This window comes from Saccopteryx bilineata, chromosome 4 (genome assembly GCF_036850765.1).
Source record: "Saccopteryx bilineata isolate mSacBil1 chromosome 4, mSacBil1_pri_phased_curated, whole genome shotgun sequence".
NCBI lineage: Eukaryota > Metazoa > Chordata > Mammalia > Chiroptera > Emballonuridae > Saccopteryx > Saccopteryx bilineata.
Window position 1 is genome coordinate 289,731,353 of NC_089493.1, and position 17,666 is coordinate 289,749,018.

General features: G+C 54.0%; 2 protein-coding genes across 6 annotated transcripts; both read right to left on the reverse strand.

The window, feature by feature from the left end:
* Window positions 1-222: 222 nt before the first annotated feature.
* Window positions 223-10,689, reverse strand: DECR2 (2,4-dienoyl-CoA reductase 2). The gene is made up of 9 exons (XM_066275428.1): window positions 10,490-10,689; window positions 6,509-6,577; window positions 4,965-5,016; window positions 3,445-3,580; window positions 3,048-3,172; window positions 2,870-2,963; window positions 2,574-2,678; window positions 1,907-2,115; window positions 223-815 (listed from the first exon to the last, which is right to left on the reverse strand). The coding sequence occupies exons 1-8, from the start codon at window positions 10,567-10,569 to the stop codon at window positions 1,907-1,909; spliced, it is 870 nt and encodes a 289-aa protein (XP_066131525.1). The 5' UTR covers window positions 10,570-10,689; the 3' UTR covers window positions 223-815.
* Window positions 10,690-12,946: 2,257 nt separating this feature from the next.
* NME4 (NME/NM23 nucleoside diphosphate kinase 4) lies at window positions 12,947-16,521 on the reverse strand. 5 transcript variants are annotated; one of them, XM_066275431.1, is made up of 5 exons: window positions 16,321-16,514; window positions 14,610-14,743; window positions 14,238-14,339; window positions 14,026-14,138; window positions 12,947-13,448 (listed from the first exon to the last, which is right to left on the reverse strand). In XM_066275431.1, the coding sequence occupies exons 1-5, from the start codon at window positions 16,409-16,411 to the stop codon at window positions 13,244-13,246; spliced, it is 645 nt and encodes a 214-aa protein (XP_066131528.1). In that variant the 5' UTR covers window positions 16,412-16,514; the 3' UTR covers window positions 12,947-13,243. The 5 variants fall into 5 exon arrangements, with proteins under 5 accessions (XP_066131528.1, XP_066131527.1, XP_066131529.1 ...); XM_066275430.1 differs by having other exon boundaries at window positions 12,947-13,451; XM_066275432.1 differs by having other exon boundaries at window positions 12,947-13,367; window positions 16,321-16,508.
* Between the last annotated feature and the right edge of the window lie 1,145 nt (window positions 16,522-17,666).

Sequence of the window (17,666 nt, forward strand, 5' to 3'; positions counted from 1 at the left end):
GCTTCTCCTGTGTGCCCTGGCCGGGAATCGAACCCGGGTCCTCCGCACGCTAGGCCGACGCTCTACCGCTGAGCCAACCGGCCAGGGCCAGGGAGGAAACGTTTTTTAAACTCTTCACAGGAAAAACAGAGGAAGGAAACACACCCCTACCTCTAATGACCACACCACCAGTGATTCTTTTAAAGTATCTTCCTTTTCCTTCTAAAAACATTTGCGAAGTCCAATGAATAGAAATTTTTATAGTGAAAACATCATTTTTTTAAGGAAATGCATTTTTTGGGCAACCTCTAGGACCTGTGCTTATACAAATGGGTGGTACTAACAAGGGGTGGAACCATGTGTGCTTAGCCAGAGGGCCAACCCACAGCTGAGGGCCTCCAACGTGGAACGCTGGGACACCCACTGGACACAGGCAGGAAGAGGCAGCCAGGCTGGGGCTAGGCAGAGCAGGCAAGCGGGATAACCCCTAACCCTAGGACAGGGGTGAGGGTCATGCCCTAGCAATTTGTCTGCATCCCTACTCTAGAGGAGGCTCTGGAATGCCAACGGCCCCGGGAGACATCTGTGTGGTGTGGGCCAAGTCAGCAGGCTGGCCAGACCACCTGGCCACTCCTCCATGCATAGGAGAACGGGCCATGAGAAGGGAATGTGGACCCGGCGCGGATCCCAGAGAAACGGTCGGTCTCTGCTTCAGCTGCTTTGCTGGGGTGGCTGGTTTGAGTTCTCAGCTGGGTGAGACAGGTCCCCGGAATCCAAGGCTGGCTGGGGACCAGCCTCCCTTCAGGATGACTTCCTTGGCTCAGCTTGTCCAGCTCCTGTCAGAAATGCCAGCAGATACCAAGGTCAGAGAGGACAGAGGGCACCAGGGCCCGTCTCCTATACAGTCTAGGCGGCTGTATCTGCCACCTGGGCAGCACCCACAAGTGGCCAGGAGAGGCAACAGACAGCCAAGCTTTGGTATCCCTTGGGGGCAAACACCAGAAGTCCCCTCTGCCCTCTTCCAGAACACCCCTATGTGAGTGGCCCTCACCTCAGTGACTGGTTTACCAGCCTAGGCTTCCTCCACGGCCACCACCACCCCCGCCCCGCTGCCTGGTCACTCACGGACACTCAGAACATGTCTGATGGCACCCAAACCACAGAGGGGCTTATCAGCATCACCTGTGCCCACAAACTATGCCCACCAACCCACCTCCTGGGATGACGGTGAGCAGAATGGGTCATCACAGAAACCTTCTCCAAACTTAGCTTTACAGTGTGACTGAACCGTGAACTCCTGGGGTGTCCTCTCACTATGCCCGCCCCCTCAGAAGGGACAGGAGACAGCCAAAGTCCTGGGACGTTTTACCACCACCCTGGGATGGGGACCCAGGAGGTTCGGAGGGCAGAGGGGTTCAGAGGCGCAAGCAGGGCCTCAGCCTTCCTCAGAGGAAGCTGCTGCTCAGAGAACCAGGGTGAGTAAGCCTCATGGGCTAGCCACGTGAAGGACTGGGGGTAAGGAAGGAAAAGCAGAGAGCAACGGCACCCTCCCCCTGCCCCCATGGGCTCAGCCAGCCCTCAGGCCTCTGGAGAGGGTCATCCAGGGAGCTTCCAAAGAGAAAGGGGGTTCCAGTCAAGCCCGTCTAGGTTTGCAGGGGGACTTGAGGCCTGGGGTACAGCTCCACTGGGCTAGGCCCTCTCCTGGCATCACCCAAGACGACCCCTCTGAGCCTTGCCCTAAATATGGCCGATCTGTTGAGATAGTGGAAGCCCAAAAGTGCCCAGGAACACATCTAGAAAGATACCCAAGAAATTGAGGGGAAATGCATCAGGGCCCATATACTGACCATCAGCCCACTGGGTAGAGATTTGGGGAGGGGGGCCATGGACACAAATAGCCCCTCAGAAGGTAGGAGTAGCACCTCACCTAGAGTTTAGCAGAGAAGGATGCAAAATCCGCCAGCAACTTGATGTCATTAGGAAACGTCAGCCACGCCCCACCGTCAACAACCAGCAAGGCCCCAGTCACAAAGGACGCCAAAGGGCTGGCCAGGTAGAGCACACTGTGGGCGATCTCCGTCTTGTTCCCCAGCCTCTGCAGGGGGCTGGTCAGGATCTTACCGGCCTGGGGACCACCTAGGGGGTCAGTCCTGGTGAGCCCCATGACCCCAGGGCCCTCCACCCTCCCCTGCCCAGCTTTCCCTAAACCACAGCCAAGAATGCTGTGGGCACCACTGGCATCTTGTAAGAACAGGCCAGGTACTGAGGAACACTCCCACACAACCAACGTAAGGCTTTTTGATATACACCCTGCCACAGTGCTGGAGGTTCCAATGGAAGCCCCACTTTGTGTGTGTCTGACTCGCACATCAAGGCCAACAGCCCTGTGGTGTCTACCTCAAGGGAGCAGCTGCCCAAATCTGGCTGACCATTTGTCCATTGCAGTGGTACGCTAGCCACAAACGGCCTTCACCTGACTTGAGGACAGACTCTTTGCCAGCTCCAGAGAATCATGAAGACTTGGCACTTGTCCCAGCCAGGTGGGAGGGGAGCCCATGGAGGCACGGTGGGGCCTGGGCTCCCAAGAGCCTTACCTAGCCGCCGGAACCCCTCTGTGCCACTGATAGGGCCAGGGGCAAGGCTGTTGACTCGGATGTTCTGGGGACCCCACTCCACAGCCAAGTGCCGCGTCATTGCATCTGCAGGGAAGGAAGGCGGGCATGAGGAAGAATGCAGGCTTGCCCCACCTTCTTGAGTGGCTTTGGTGGAAGTGGAGACTTGGGCCCAGGGATGGGCCTCTCCACTGCCCACTGAGACACTGCTGGCCTCCAGGGAGGCAGGAGAGGGACCCTAAGGAACACAGGTGAGCAGACCATATGGGGCGCCATACCCACGGCTGCCTTGGCAGAGCCTGCATGCACTTGGAGCACCTGTCCCCGAGTACCCAGGGTAGCAGTGATGTTCACGATCACTCCTCCGTGGTCCTGTAACACATGGTGGTGGAGTGGAGGTGTTGTCAGTGAATAGACCGGCAAAAGAAGGGAGGCCCCAGCCAAGAGCACACTCACCCGGAAGAACTTCTGGTAGAGCACATGAGACACATTGAATGTACCCAAGGTATCGATGTCCATCACGGTCTTGAAGGCATTGAAGGACAATGCACTGGCTGGGCACAGGAAGTTTCCAGCCGCACCTGCAGAATGGAAGGAGATTCAGATAGTGCTGGAGCCTTGGGCAGTTAGAGCATACAGACTTCAGGGTAGTCCAAGCCGGACAGGGAAGGAGGCATTAGAGTGCCTCCAATTCTGATTCAGCCGAGTTCACACTGTAATAACTTGGAAGGAACAGAGCTGGGCTGAGAGAGTAGCCTGGAGCCCGGGACAGAGGTTCTGGGACCTCCAAGTAGGAAAGACTGGTAATGCTGACTCCTCTGAAACCCCCTGACCTCACTCAACAGTGACTCACAGTTTATAAGAATGTCGATTTTCCCAAACTCCTTCAGTGCCTGGTCCACAGCAGCCACGATGGCTGGGGGAGATCGAACATCCAGAGATAAAGGGAGGCACCGCTGGCCAGTGGCAGCAGATAGCTTTCTGGCAGCCTAGAAGCCAGACAGCAAGAGAGAAAAGAGGTGGGCAGCAGCATCGTGGCATCGGCCAGGAGGAAACAGCCCTCCAGGATCTGAGGAGGGTATGACCAGGTTCTGCTGGGAAGCCAGGGTTTGTTGTTGGACACCAGTCTTGTGAGGTACAGGTGGCAGGCACCCACCTAGGTCCATGACTCCTGTTGGACATGTCGAAGACACCAACACTCTCTGCCCTGCCACCTGCCCTAGGTTCCTCCCTCCACATCACCTTCCAGGCCGCTGGTCATGGGTCAACGGCAGTTCTAGCTGTCTCCAGTCCCTGCCCAGACACCTACTGCGGCAGTGATGAGAATCTCCTCCCGGATGGGTGGGATTTGTGGACCACTGTTACAACCCAGGTGAGCTCAGAGATCTCTCTCTCTCTCTCTCTCTCTCTTTTTTTTTTTTTTGGTATTTTTTCTGAAATGAGAAGTGGGGAGGCAGAGAAACAGACTCCTGCATGCGCCCAACCAGGATCCACCTGGCATGCCCACTAGGGGGCAATGCTCCACCCATCTGGAGCGTTGCTCTGTTGCAACCAGAGCCACTCTAGCACGAGGCGGAGGCCATGGAGCCACCCTGTGTCGGGGCCAACTTTGCTCCAATGGAGCCTTGGCTGTGGGAGGGGAAGAGAGAGACAGAGAGGAAGGAGAGGGGGAAGGGTAGAGAAGCAGATGGGTGTTTCTTCTGTGTGCCCTGGCCAGGAATTAAACCCAGGACTTCCACATGCTGGGCCAACGCTCTACCGCTGAGCGAACAGGCCAGGGCCTCTCTCTCTCTCTCTTTTTTTAAAATTGATTTTAGAGAGAGAGGAATGAAGAAAGCGAAAAACAGAAACACTGATCTATTTCTGTATGTGCCCTGACCGGGGATTGAACCAGCAACTGCTGCCTCGGGACGATGCTCAAACCAAAAAAGCTATCCAGGCAAGGCTCAGAGACCCCTTGATGTCAGTATCAATCAACATGAGGGCCCCTCACAGGACCCCAAAGTTAGATTTTTTTAAAAGCCAGGGGTGTGCCCTGGCTGGATAGCTTGGTTGGTTAGAGCGTTGTCTGGAAGCGCAGAGGTTGCTGGTTCGATCCCTGGTCAGGGAACATACAGGAACATATCTATATTCCTCTCTCTTTCACCCCTTCCCTTCCTCTCTCTCTCTAAAATCAATAATTTAAAAAATTTTTCTTAATTAAAAAAAAGCCAGGGATGCTCTGTAAGGCAACTTTCCCTGAAGTTCAATATTTGGAAGAGGGGCAGCAGCTTTTGATGTCAACATCCTCTGGACCTCAGGCCCCCTCAGGCCCAGGCTTTGGGTCTCCACAGCCACCCATGGATGGGGTGGGCACAGGAGAGACGCCCTCACCATCGACACTCTTGGAAGGCTTCTGCTGGCGATGACCGTGTGGCAGCCGTGCCTGCAAAGCCAGAGGGCAGGAGTAAGGGTGGCAAGGTGCAAGGGACACAGCCAGTCGGGCTCCTGCCCAGAGCTCTAAGCAGAGCCGCTTCCCCCAAGGCCTCTCAGGTTGAACCACCAGCCCAGGACTGAAAGTACAGCTGCAGAGGACACAGGCTTCTGAGTGGGGCTGAGCCACTGTGGTGGGACTTCAGGTGGGTGCCACTGGTCTCAGTCCCAGGGGTTCTGGGATGGCCTCTCTGGCAACGGGATATGGCCCTTGCCTCAAAGGGACGCAGGCCCTGTGCCCAACACCGTGTGCACAGCACCAAAGAGCCGTGAGCACTGGGTGGGGACCCAGGCATCTGCATGGGGCCTGCTGGGTTCCCCTGGCATGGCCCCATGTGCCCTTATCCTCCTTCCCTGCGATGTTGGAGAGAAGGACAGAGAGCCTTCTGAGGTCAGGGTACCTGACCTGCTTCGCCTCCTGACAAACTCAGCCTCACAGCGGTGGAAGTAACAACAGCAGCTATCACCTGTCGAGCAGGCCCTACCTACTCCTGAAAATGACCCCGACCATCTAGCCATGCTCTGCTCAGGGAAGCAACGTGCCCGAAGCCACCAGCTTGGAAAACAGGTTCCTCTAGAATGAACGAGTCCCATGGGACTCCCCTCTCTGGTATGAAAAGTGGGGATCCAAAATCAACTGAGAAGGATTCCTAGGATATCAATGGGCTCTCTTTCCCCTACCCCATCCTAACTCTGGGCCTCTCCCGGGTCGGGGTTGCTGACCTGGGCCTAAGGCCACAGGACTTGTGTCTCAAGAGACAGTGCTCTACATCCAACTGGGCCCTCCAAGACTCTGGCTCAGGGAAGCCCCAGGGGGCTCTGCAATAGTTACCTCAACCTGGCCTGACCAGGAGGTGGTGCAGTGGATAGAGTGTTGGACTGGGATGCGGAAGACCCAGGTTGGAGACCCTGAGGTCGCCAGCTTGAGCATGGGCTCATCTGGTTTGAGCAAAGCTCACCAGCTTGGACCCAAGGTCACTGGCTTGAGCAAGGGGTCACTTGGTCTGCTGCAGCCCCCGGGTCAAGGCACATATGAGAAAGCAATCAATGAACAACTAAAGTGCCACAACGAAAAATTGATGCTTCTCATTTCTCTCCGTTCCTGTCTGTCTGTCTCTATCCGTCCCTCTCTCTGACTTTCTGTCTCTGTCAAAAATAAAAATAAAAATAGTTACCTCAACCGTTGGACCTTCCCTCTTTGTACAATGACGGTGCCAGCCACAGTCTCCACTAACCTCTATGAGAGGACCCCGAAGTCCTGCCTCCCCTAGGACTGCACTGACCCCTTTCAGATGCTCTCAGATGGCTCCTTGCCTAGAGGGGTTCCCACACCTAGGAGCATCTTGCCCAAGAATCCCAGGATCCAGCAAGGACGTGCGGCGAGGTGTGAGAGTCAGTAGTGGGTGGGGGTGGGGTGATGGGCACAGAGCAAACAGGGTGCTCACCGCATAAAAATCTCAGCAATCCGGAACCCGATCCCAGAGCCACCACCTGTGATGAAGGCAACTTTATCCCTGAGGAAAGAAAACAAGAGGCTCTTTAAAAATATCCCTGTTGTGTCTGACCTGTGGCGGCACAGTGGATAAAGCATCGACCTGGAATGCTGAGATTGCTGGTTCAAAACCCTGGCCTTGCCTGATCAAGACACACGAGAAGCAACGAGTTGATCCCTCCTGCTCTTTCCCTGACTCTCTCTCTCTCTCTCTCATTCTAAAATCAATAAAATAAAAAAAAAGTAAAACTATATATATACATATCCCTGTTGCCCTGGATACCTTGGGTGGTTAGACTATTGTCCCCATACATAGAGGCTGCGGATCCAATCCCTGGTCAGGGCACATACAAGAACAGATCGTTTTGTTTCTGTCTCTTTCTCTGCCTTCTTCTAAGATCAATATTTTTTTGTGTGTGTGTATTTTTCTTAAGTGAGAACTGGGGAGGCAGCGAGACAGACTCCCACATGCACCTGATAGGGATCCACTCAGCAAGCCCACTAGGGGGCGATGCTCTGCCCATCTGGAGTGTTGCTCTGTTGCAACTGGAGCCATTTTAGCGCCTGAGGCAAGGCCATGGAGCCATCCTCAGCGCCCGGGCCAACTTTGCTTGAACCATTCAAGTCATGGCTCCAGGAGGGGAAGAAGGAAGGAAGGAAGGAAGGAAGGAAGGAAGGAAGGAAGGAAGGAAGGAAAGGGAAAGGAGGAAAGGGAAGGGAAGGGAAGAAGGAAAGAAAGAAAGAAAGAAAGAAAGAGAGAGAGAGAGAGAGAGAGAGAAAGAAAGAAAGAAAGAAAGAAAGAAAGAAAGAAAGAAAGAAAGAAAGAAAGAAATGAGAGGGAGAGAGGTGGAGAATCAGATGGGTGCTTCTCCTGTGTGCCCTGACCAGGAATCAAACCTGGGACACCCATATGCTGGGCCGATGCTCTACCACTAAGCCAACCAGCCAGGGCCTCAATAATTTTATTTTTTTTGTATTTTTTCTGAAGCTGGAAACAGGGAGGCAGTCAGACAGACTCCTGCATGCACCCGACCAGGATCCACCCGGCACGCCCACGAGGGGGTGATGCTCTGCCCATCCGGGGCGTCGCTCTGTTGTGACCAGAGCCACTCTAGCGCCTGAGGTAGAGGCCACAGAGCCATTCTCAGTGCCCGGGCCATCATTTGCTCCAATGGAGCCTTGGCTGCGGGAGGGGAAGAGAGAGACAGAGAGGAAGGAGAGGGGGAGGGGTGGAGAAGCAGATGGGCGTTTCTCCTGTGTGCCCTGGCCGGGAATCGAACCCAGGACTCCTGCACGCCAGGCCGCCACTCTACCACTGAGTCAACCGGCCAGGGCCTGTTTTTAAAGAAACATTTTATGTTCAGCAAGAGAGAAAGAGGCCAGGGCCAATAATTAAAAAAAAAAACAACCCCTGTCGCTGGCCCTGGACAGTTAGCTCAGTTGGTTGAGTGTCATCCTGAGACGAGGTTGCGGGTTCAATCCCTGGTCAGGGCACTCACAGGAAGCAACCAAAAAAAAAAAAATGCACGACTGAGTAGAACAACAAATGCTTCCCTTCCTCCTTCCCTCTCTCTCCATCCCTTTCTCTGTCTTTCTAAAAAACAAAAATCAATAAAAATTAAGCCCTGGCCAGATAGTTCAGTTGGTTAGTATCCTCCCAGAGCATGGAGGTTGCTGGCTCAATTTCCCAGTCAGGGCACATACAGGAGCAGCTTGATGTCCTTGTCTCTCTCTCTCCTGGCCTCTCTCAAAAAAAAAAAAAAAAAAAAGAAGAAGAAAAGGAAAAAATCCCTGTTGCCTGACTGGTGGTGGAACAGTGGATCGAGTGTCAACACAGAAAGGTGCAGTCCCCGGTTCAAAACCCCGAGGTCACTGGCTTGAGTGCAGGATCATCACCATGATACCAAAGGTTGCTGGCTTGAAGCCCAAGGTCACTGGCTTGAGACTCCGGGTCAAGATATATACAAGAAGCAATCAATGAACAACTAAAGTGAAGCAACTATGAGTTGATGCTTCTCATTCTTCTCCCTCTCTCTCTAAAAAACTACAAATAGGCCTTGGTCGGTTTGCTCAATGGTAGTGTTGCCCTGGCATGCAGATGATCTGGGTTCAATCCCCAGTCAGGGCACACATGAGAAGTGATTATTTGCTTCTCTTTACCTCCCTCTCCCACTTCTCTTCCTCTTACCCTCCCACAGCCAGTGATTCAATTGGTTCAAGGGTAGGCCCTGGGCACCGAGGACAGCTCCACTGATTCCAACATCAGCCGCAAGTGGGGTTGTTGGGTCCATCCCGGTCAGGGTACATGTGGGAGTCTGTCTCTCTATCTCCCCTCCTCTCACTTAAAAAATAATAATAATAAATAAAATGAAATTTAAAAAATGTAAAATCCCTGTTGCCTAGCCTGTGGTGGTACAGCGGATATAGCAACCACCTGGAATGTTGAGGGGGCAGGTTCGAAACCCTGGACTTTCCAGGTCAAGACACATACGAGCCTGACCTGTGGTGGCGCAGTGGATAAAGCGTCTACCTGGAATGCTGAGGTCGCCGGTTCGAAACCCTGGGCTTGCCCAGTCAAGGCACATATGGGAGTTGATGCTTCCTGTTCCTCCCCCTCCTCTCTCTCCCCTCTTCTATAAAATAAATAAATAAATAAAATCTTTAAAAAAAAAAAGACATACGAGAAGCAGTCAGTGAACAACTAAAGTGAAACTACTATGAGTTGATACTTGTGGAGCCCCCACCCTCTTCTTCTCTGTAAAAATCAATAAAATAAAATCTTTATTTTTATTTTTTATAATTTATTTTAGTGAAAGAAAGGGAGGTATAGAGACAGACTCTTGCATGCGCCCTGCCGGAATCCACCCAGCAAGCCCACTAGGAGGCAGTGTTCTGTCCATATAGGGCCACTATTCCATTGCAACCGGAGCCATTTTTTTAGTGCCCTAGGCCAACTCACTTGAGCCATGACTGCAGGAGTGAGAGAGAGAGAGAGAGAAAGGGGAGGGGTGGAGAAGCAGATGGTCATTTCTCCTGTGTGCCCTAACCGGGATTGGACCCTGGACATCCACACGCCAGGCCAACACTCTACCACTGAGCCAACCGGCCAGGGCCTAATAAAATAAAATCTTTAAAAAAAAAATCCGCCTGACTGGGTGGTGGCACAGTGGATAGAGCATCGGACTGGGATGCGGAGGACCCAGGTTTGAGACCCCGAGGTCGCCAGCTTGAGCACGGGCTCATTTGGTTTGAGCAAGGCTCACCAGCTTGAGCTCAAGGTCTCTGGCTCGAGCAAGGGTTTATTCGGTCTGTTGAAGGCCTGTGGTCAAGGCACATATGAGAAAGCAATCAATGAGCAACTAAGGTGCCACAACAAAAAACTAATGATTGATGCTTCTCATCTCTCTCCCTTCCTGTCTGTCTGTCCCTATCTATCCCTCTCTCTGACTCTCTGTCTCTGAAAAAAAAATTAAAAATTAAAAAAAAATCCCCGTTAACTGGGAAGTGGGGGAAGGCTGTAGATCTGGGAGGACTTTGGCCAGTATGAACTGGGCACCTCTATCAAATTTAGACTGTTGACAAGAAACGTGGATGATTTTTGTTGGAAAATAAAATGCTGAAGGTTTTCTAGGTCTTCAGGAAATCCTATTTCAGCCTAAAATGATCTATTCATAAAGTTGTCATGTAAGTGAATAATGTTTTCAAAACATACGAGCCGTCCTCCACCAGCCCCTCACTCCCACCCTCCCAGAATTACCAACAGAAATAGCCACCATGTCTGGCCAAGACAAACAAAACGTGCTCTCAATAGCGCAAAGGTCAAAATACCGGAGCCCATGGACGCCCCGAACCACAGGTCCCATTCCAGAGGTGCCTCCAGTCCCCGGCCCTGCTCCCCAGGCGTCCCAAAGGCAGGCCTGGACTCGACCCTCACCGGAGCAGGTCGGGGCAAAAGAGGTGGCGATACTCAGGGAGACAGTCGTCCTCGCTGACATCGGGAGGCGGCTGGGCCATGGCGCTCGGTACGGATCAGCGGTAGCGAGGACAGCAAGAATCTGCTGCAGAACAGAGCACCAGCCTCTGCCACCAGGACAAGCGGCGCACTGGTAACGTCACCTTTGGGCACCCGCTGGGCACAGGGACACGAAGGCCCCGCCCATCGCCGCCACCCCTCCCACAAAGGCCCTTGCTCCTCCCAGAACCACCGCCCACCCCGCTAGCCCCACCCACAGTTGCCGCCCAGCTTGTTCCAGGACTTCTCGCCCCTGCAGCCCGCACCTCCTGCTTGGACTTGGGGAAGGCTGGTCTGTCCCAGATCCGTGGCGGGCGCAAGCGCAGTGCTGCAGGCGGATGGATATTCGTGGCTGAGGCCAGAGGAGCTGGACTCCAAACTGTCTACAAGACTAAGACCTTTTCACGAGTTTGGGTGTCAGTACCGAAGTCGGAGTAAACTGGACACAGCGGAGACTCGGTTCTCCGGTTAAGGTCAGGCTCGCGGGCAGGCCCACGGCCCCTTACCTTCCCACACGGCCGCTGGCCCAGCTGTGCATTTAAAACACTGGTTGGGAGGTGCTCATCATTTAAATGCCCTTGCCTCCCAGACAGCTCCCTTTCGTGTTGCATAACCATCAGGAAGAAGAGAGGAGACTCCGGGGCAGGAAAGCCACCGAAAAAGAGAAAGGACTTTGCTCCAGTGCCATTCCCAAAATGACCCGTTCTGAGGGTGATAAATGTCAGGGCAAGAACCAGGCCATCCGTCATCAAGAAGGCAAAATGAATAAAACAAGGACCAAGTCAGCCTCCGCAGATGTAATGATGTGCAGTGTCCAGTACCTGTCTCAACTGAGCAGGGACCCCTGGGGACTAGGGGTGAGGGGTGAGACGTATGGTGTCAATATGAACTCAATATAAAATCAAGTGTACACCACGCAGCAGCGGCTACATAAAGCCCTGAAGGTATTCTCAGCCACCACTTCTCCAGCCAGCTCTTCCTGCCACCCTCCAGTCCTGCCCAAGGCAGGCAGCTCCCCCAAAAGAATGACCCAGTGGGGGCTGGGACAGCACCAGCTTCAGGGCTCAGCTTGGATTCCCCCAGATTTCAGGTTGGAGGTCACTGGACCTCTGCCTGAGTCTTACTTTGAACAGTTGTTGATCCCCTACTGGTGTGTGGGTTGGTAAACTGCATTTCTAATAGCTCAGCAGCCATCTGAGGGCAGTGCAAATCCATGGCAGGAGTGGGGACTGGCTTGCTTGAAGCCCAGCCCAGGAACCTTTGAACCAGCCCAGGCCTTCTTTTTACAACTGATGCTGATAACAGGCAGTTGGGCCAGGATGTAAACAATTTGGAGGAGCTGTGGCGCCACTGCCATCCACATAGGAAGGAAGATTACCTTGTACCTATGAGAGGGAGCGGAGTCAGCTGCTTTTCCCAAGACCCTGACGAGCCTGTATAAACCCTGCTTCATACCTCCCTCGGGGCCGACACAGCTTAGTCTGTCTCAGGCAGCCTGCACCCAGGCATTTTAAATAAATTTTCCTTTTGGAACATACCAGCTTTGTGTTTTCAGTTCGGCTCTCCCCAGTGCCCACCCATAGACCCGGGAAGGTGTTTAGCCTGTCAGCTATCTTATACTGGATAAGGCCGTCCTGCTGAGTTCTCTCCAGGCCTGTCCTAGTCAGGGGTTTACAGTGACCTGCCAGCTGCCAAGAGAAGCTAAAAGGAGGCTTTCCCCTTCCCCACGGCTGTCTTCCATTCGGTACAAGGGCTCTAGCCTGTCAGCTCTCCCATATGGGATAAGGCAGTCCAGCTCGCGTTCTCTCCAGGTCTGATCTAGCTGAGGGGGTGTACACCGACCTGCTAGTTGCCAAGGGAGACTGAAAATAGGCTTTACCCCTTCCCAGTGGACTGGCTCCCAGTTTCAATCTTTTTTTTTTTTTTTTTGTATTTTTCTGAAGTTGGAAACAGGGAGGCAGTCAGACAGACTCCTGCATGCGCCCGACCGGGATCCACCCGGCATGCCCACTAGGGGGCGATGCTCTACCCATCTGGAGCGTTGCTCTATTGCAACCTAAGCCATTCTAGCACCTGAGGCAGAGGCCATAGAGCCACCCCCAGCGCCCTGGCCAACTCTGCTCCAATGGAGCCCTAGCTGCAAGAGGGGAAGAGAGAGACAGAGAGAAAGGAGAGGGGGAGGGGTGGAGAAGCAGATGGGCACTTCTCCTGTGTGCCCTGGCCGGGAATCAAACCCGGGACTCCTGCACGCCAGGCCAACGCTCTACCACTGACCCAACCGGCTAGGGCTAGTTTCAACCTTTTAATCTCTACTCTCAAACTGCTTACAACTTTGCATAAAGGGCTCATTAGTACCTAGTAATAAATGCTCCATCCCCGTACACAGCATAAATTTTAATGTCTCCCCTTTGGGGGAAGGAGGTTAAAATACCCACTTTTGGAGACACCCCAAAGGTGGTCTGGCATTTTGGTACAGAAAGGATTCAGTCCAATCTCTTGCTGGCATAGGATACCAAAAGGCACATAAAGTTGGTTCAGCTACTCTAGGTTGGGGAAGAGGGTAACAGGAAGATGGTCTAGGACAGATGGGCAGAGCACAGGTGTGGCCTCAAGTTCTTGTGGACAGAGGTAGTTGGTCCTGGGAGGATGCTGGGGCAGCTGAGGGCAGCCTGAGGCTCAGGCTGGGTAGAGGCTGCTGCGGTGGCCTTCGTCTGCCCAGTCCACCAGCTCATCGCTCTGGAACCACAGCTGGATCTCCCTCTGGGCCCCCTCCACGGAGTCACTGGCGTGGATGATGTTCCTGTGCCAGGTGACAGGTAGCAGAGGTAAGGCACAGGCTTCAACATGCATCGTGGGGTCCTGGGAACGGTTTGCTGATTCCCTACTGTCCAGAGGAGCAAGCCAGGTGATCATGCAGAAGGGAAAGGAAGAAGAGGGGAGCTAGGAAACTGGGTTCCAGCCTGGCCTCCACACACCTCACGGACCAGCCCAGATGGTTACTGGGAGCCTCAGTATCCCACCAGTCCTCCCTGGAGGGGAGCTAGGAAACTGGGTTCCAGCCCGGCCTCCACATCTTAACCCACACCTCACGGACCAGCCCAGATGGTTACTGGGAGCCACAGTATCCCACCAGTCCTCCCTGGAGGGGAGCTAGGAAACTGGGTTCCAGCCTGGCCTCCACATCTTAACCCACAGCTCACGGACCAGCCCAGATGGTTACTGGGAGCCTCAATATCCCACCAGTCCTCCCTGGAGGTGTCTGGCAAGACAGAGTCAGATAACAGACAATGGTGGCAGAATACATACGCAACACACAGGGAGTGCTTTATCTCCCTGCGACCAGCAAACAATCAAGTGTGACGCCCCACCATCAAGTCTCTTCTGGCTTTACTTTTGCCCAGCAAGAAAACGTGCTCAAGAAAACGCGCCTGTGGCTGAATGTGCCAGGGCCCCTGTACCTGCTGATGTGGAAGCTGAAGTCTCCTCGAATGGTGCCGGGGGTAGCCTCAGCTGAGTCAGTGTGTCCTATCATGACCCTTGAGATACAGACCACATTAGGGCCTTCCCAGACCTGCAGCACAGAGATAAAGGTCGGGAGAAGTGGGGATCACCAAGGGCTCAGCAGCTTGGGCTCAGTCCAGGGCCCTCCACCCCTTCCACTAGGCCATACCATGGCCACCACGGGGCCAGAGCTCATGTAGCTGATGAGGGCTGGGTAGAAGGGCTTCCTCTGAAGGTCGTGGTAGTGCTCCGCAAGGACACTCTCTGGCGCCTGGGTGGCATTGGGGGAAGGAGTGAGAGGAGCCCCTGGAGAGGCAACCCCACTGTGCACTGCAGCAATGACTTTGCAGATAACACCTACATGGGCTAGCATGCCAAGCACAGCAGTGCAGGGCAGATACCACCTCTCCACCCCTCCCCTTCTTCTTCCAACAGGACACTCCTGAAGCAGAGCTGACAGGAAGGGCCAAGGTGCTGAGATCAGTGAGAAGCCCTCCCCCTAGTGCCCCGAGGGACACCCACAGGCCAAGAGCCCTGGTACCTGAAGCATCTTCATCCCCACCAGCTTGAAGCCCCTCCTCTCAAAACGCCGGATCACATCCCCAACAAGCCGCCGTTGCACCCCATCAGGCTTCACAGCCACCAGGGTTCGCTCCCGGGTCCAGGAGGGCCCTCCTTTAGAAGAGGAGGGGTCAGGGATGCTGTCTCACCCTTTCGCATCTCCCAACGTGCCAGGACCCAGCTGCCATCTGGGCTTCAGTGTCTGCCTCCACCAGAGTAGCGCTGGAGGAGAGCAGTGCAGTGCCCACAGCCAGGAACTGCCTGGCATGGTGCTGCCTGCCAGGAACAACTAGGGCACTGGGTTTCTGGGGTCTTCCAACCTTTCAGGGGGGCCACGGCGCCTTCTAGGCAGTAGCAGAAGCTGCCCATGATAGAGCTGGTGTGCCCTGAGAAGGCATCTTAGAGAGCCGGGAGGCCAGGGGAGGCAGAGATGCCGTCCTGGAAAGGAAGCACGACTCTTGACCTCACTTTTGACTCCTGTCCCTGGGGGTGATGGCACAAACATTGTCTGAACCCCCACCTGCCGCATCACCAGGGACCCAGTGTCCATCTTCAGGACCTAAGATGAATAGCAGGGAACCAGAAAGAAATGCAGTATGCTCTCCCCACCAGGTAGGCCATGAACAACAGGACAAAAGGGACCTGGGGAATGAGAAGGAAGGTAGAGGGGTTTCTGTCTGCAGGTGAGGGAACCTGCAGGGCTTCTCTTACACCTTACTGGCTAGGCAGGAATTCTGTGCTGCTGTGGGTTTCAAGGCAAAGAGCTTCCAGACCCAAGGAGAGCACAGCCAACCCCAACACAGCCAAGAAGACAGGAGGCTGTATCATGCCCCTAGAGCCCCATGTCACTTCTAGAATACATAAACCCTCAATATTGGGTCTGGGGTAAAATCTGCTTTTGAAAAGAGCCCAGAAGCTGGATATCCAGCAAAGTCCTTCAAAGACAGCACTGGTGGAGAAATGAGAGTAGGGTTGGGGGCATCCCATGGCCTACATCCCTTGGGGAATCTGCAGTTACCATTTCTCATCCGCAGGAGGAAAATTAACCAAAACCTGTGCTGTGAATGGCCTCCACATCCTTCAGAACCGAATGAGGCCCCCTGCCTTGTTTGTTTTCCCCAAACCCAGTGCCTAGGGACCTGCTGTCCAGCCTGGCCTTGGATGACAGCAGTTCACTCTTCGCAGCATTTGGAACATGATGACATTTGGCTCTCAGCAGGAGTGGAGGACCAGTTACAGATATGGGCCCCCAAACCCCAAACCCGTACAGGCCAAGCAGATCTTGGGCCTGCAGAAAACGCCCCAAGGACAGCAGTTCCGTAGGAGGAGTTTTTATCTGCAGAGGACTTCCCCCTCTGGAGCCCCAGGTCCACAGGGACCCACATCACCACCCACTAGGCCTCTGGTTTCCTTCTATTCCGGAGTCCTGGGGTCCCTCTGCCCTGAGACAACCTGGGTAGGTGGGCGACAGGCGTGGGGGGTTGGAGGGCAATGGGGAGGTGCAGGACCCCGGTTCGGCCTCGCCAGGAACCCGAGGCGCTGGCCGCTCCAGCCTTCGCCTTCGCGAACAGCCGCATCGCCCCCTCCTCCAACTCGCGGGGGTCTGCGCCCCAGCCCCTGAACTGCCCCTTACGCACGTGCGCCAATCAAGGCTGGGAGGTGCCTCCCGCCGAACCCCTCCTACGACTCACCCGAGCTGGCGCGCACCGGCAGGCTGGGGACCCGGGCCTGCGGGCCGCACAACAGCCCCCGCAAAACGGCGCGCCCTAAGAGGCGGCTCATGGCGCCCGACCCGCGGGCGCTGGCAAAACCCTCGAGGAGCGAGCCGGACTATACAGCTCCGCGGGAGGGAAGAAAAGGAGGAGGGGCAGAGGGGCTGAGAGGGAAAAGGGGCGGAGGAATGGGCAAAGAAAGAAAGGAGGGGAGGAGGGAAAGAGAAGGGGGAGAGAGGCAAGGGGAGGGTGGCAGAGGGGGATACGAAGGGGAATAAAGAGGGACAAATATGGTGGCAGAAAAAGATTTGACTTTGGATGTTGGGTACACAATACAATCAACAGTTCATATGCAACAGAAATGTTGACCTGAAACCTATGAACTCTTAGTCAATGTCACCCCATTAAGTTTAATTTTCTTTTTTCTTTTTTTAAGATTTATTGACTTCAGGGAGAGGAGAAAGAGAATGGCTGGGGGTACGAGCGGGAAGAATCAACTCATAGTTACTGTACATGCAAGAGTTTCTCTGCCTCCCTTGCTCTCACTAAATAAATGAAGTCTTTGTACCCTGACCAGGTGATGGCACAGTGGACAGAGCATTGACCTGGGATGCTGAGGACCCAGGTTTGAAACCCTAGGGTTGCTGACTTGAATGTGGCATCATAGACATGACCCCATGGTTGATGGCTTGAGCCCAAAGGTCGCTAGCCTGAAGCCCTTGAGCCCAATGTTGCTGGCTTGAACAAGGGGTCAATGACTTGGCCGAAGCCTCCTGATCAAGACACATATGAGAAGGAATCAGTGAACAACTAAAGTGACTCAACTACAAGTTGATGCTCATCTCTCTCCCTTCCTGTCTTTCTCTCTGTCTCTCTCTCTCTCATACCAAGGGCACCCCATTGCCTAGCCACCATGATGACCATGGGCCCTGCTGAGTCTTTTTATGTCACTCTTCAGAGGGGTACAGAAAGAAGGGGAAGAGCCTCTGACTGGTGACTTCCCAACACCATCACACCACACGAGCTGACCAAAGACGAAGAATGAGAAGGAAAGGTCTACTCAGAGCTTCAGTTTCATTTGAAGAGGAAAGTGTATGGGCAACTGGTAAGAGAGTAAAATGGTACAACCACCTAGAAGAACAGGGGGCAGTTTTATTTTGTTTTTTTTTTAATTATTTTTTATTGATTTGAGAGAAAGAGAGAGACAGGAAGGTAGAGAAGGAGGGAGGAGAGACATGAAAAGCATTATCTTGTAGTTGCGTCACTTGAGTTGTTCATTGATTGCTTCTCATATGTGCCTTGACTAGGAACGGGGGAGTGGGGGT

Excerpts from the sequence above, each read along its gene's own strand:
- DECR2 (XM_066275428.1), bottom strand. The coding sequence starts at position 10,569 with ATGGCCCAGCCGCCTCCCGATGTCAGCGAGGACGACTGTCTCCCTGAG. Across the intron at positions 6,578-10,489 it reads TTTTGCCCCGACCTGCTCCG|GGATAAAGTTGCCTTCATCA; the intron begins GTGAGGGTCGAG and ends TTCTTTCCTCAG. Across the intron at positions 3,581-4,964 it reads GCCTTCCAAGAGTGTCGATG|GCTGCCAGAAAGCTATCTGC; the intron begins GTGAGGGCGTCT and ends TCTGGCTTCTAG.
- NME4 (XM_066275430.1), bottom strand. The coding sequence starts at position 16,411 with ATGAGCCGCCTCTTAGGGCGCGCCGTTTTGCGGGGGCTGTTGTGCGGC. Across the intron at positions 14,139-14,237 it reads CTGGCCCCGTGGTGGCCATG|GTCTGGGAAGGCCCTAATGT; the intron begins GTATGGCCTAGT and ends TCTGTGCTGCAG. Across the intron at positions 13,452-14,025 it reads TTCAGCTTCCACATCAGCAG|TAGGGAATCAGCAAACCGTT; the intron begins GTACAGGGGCCC and ends TCCTCTGGACAG.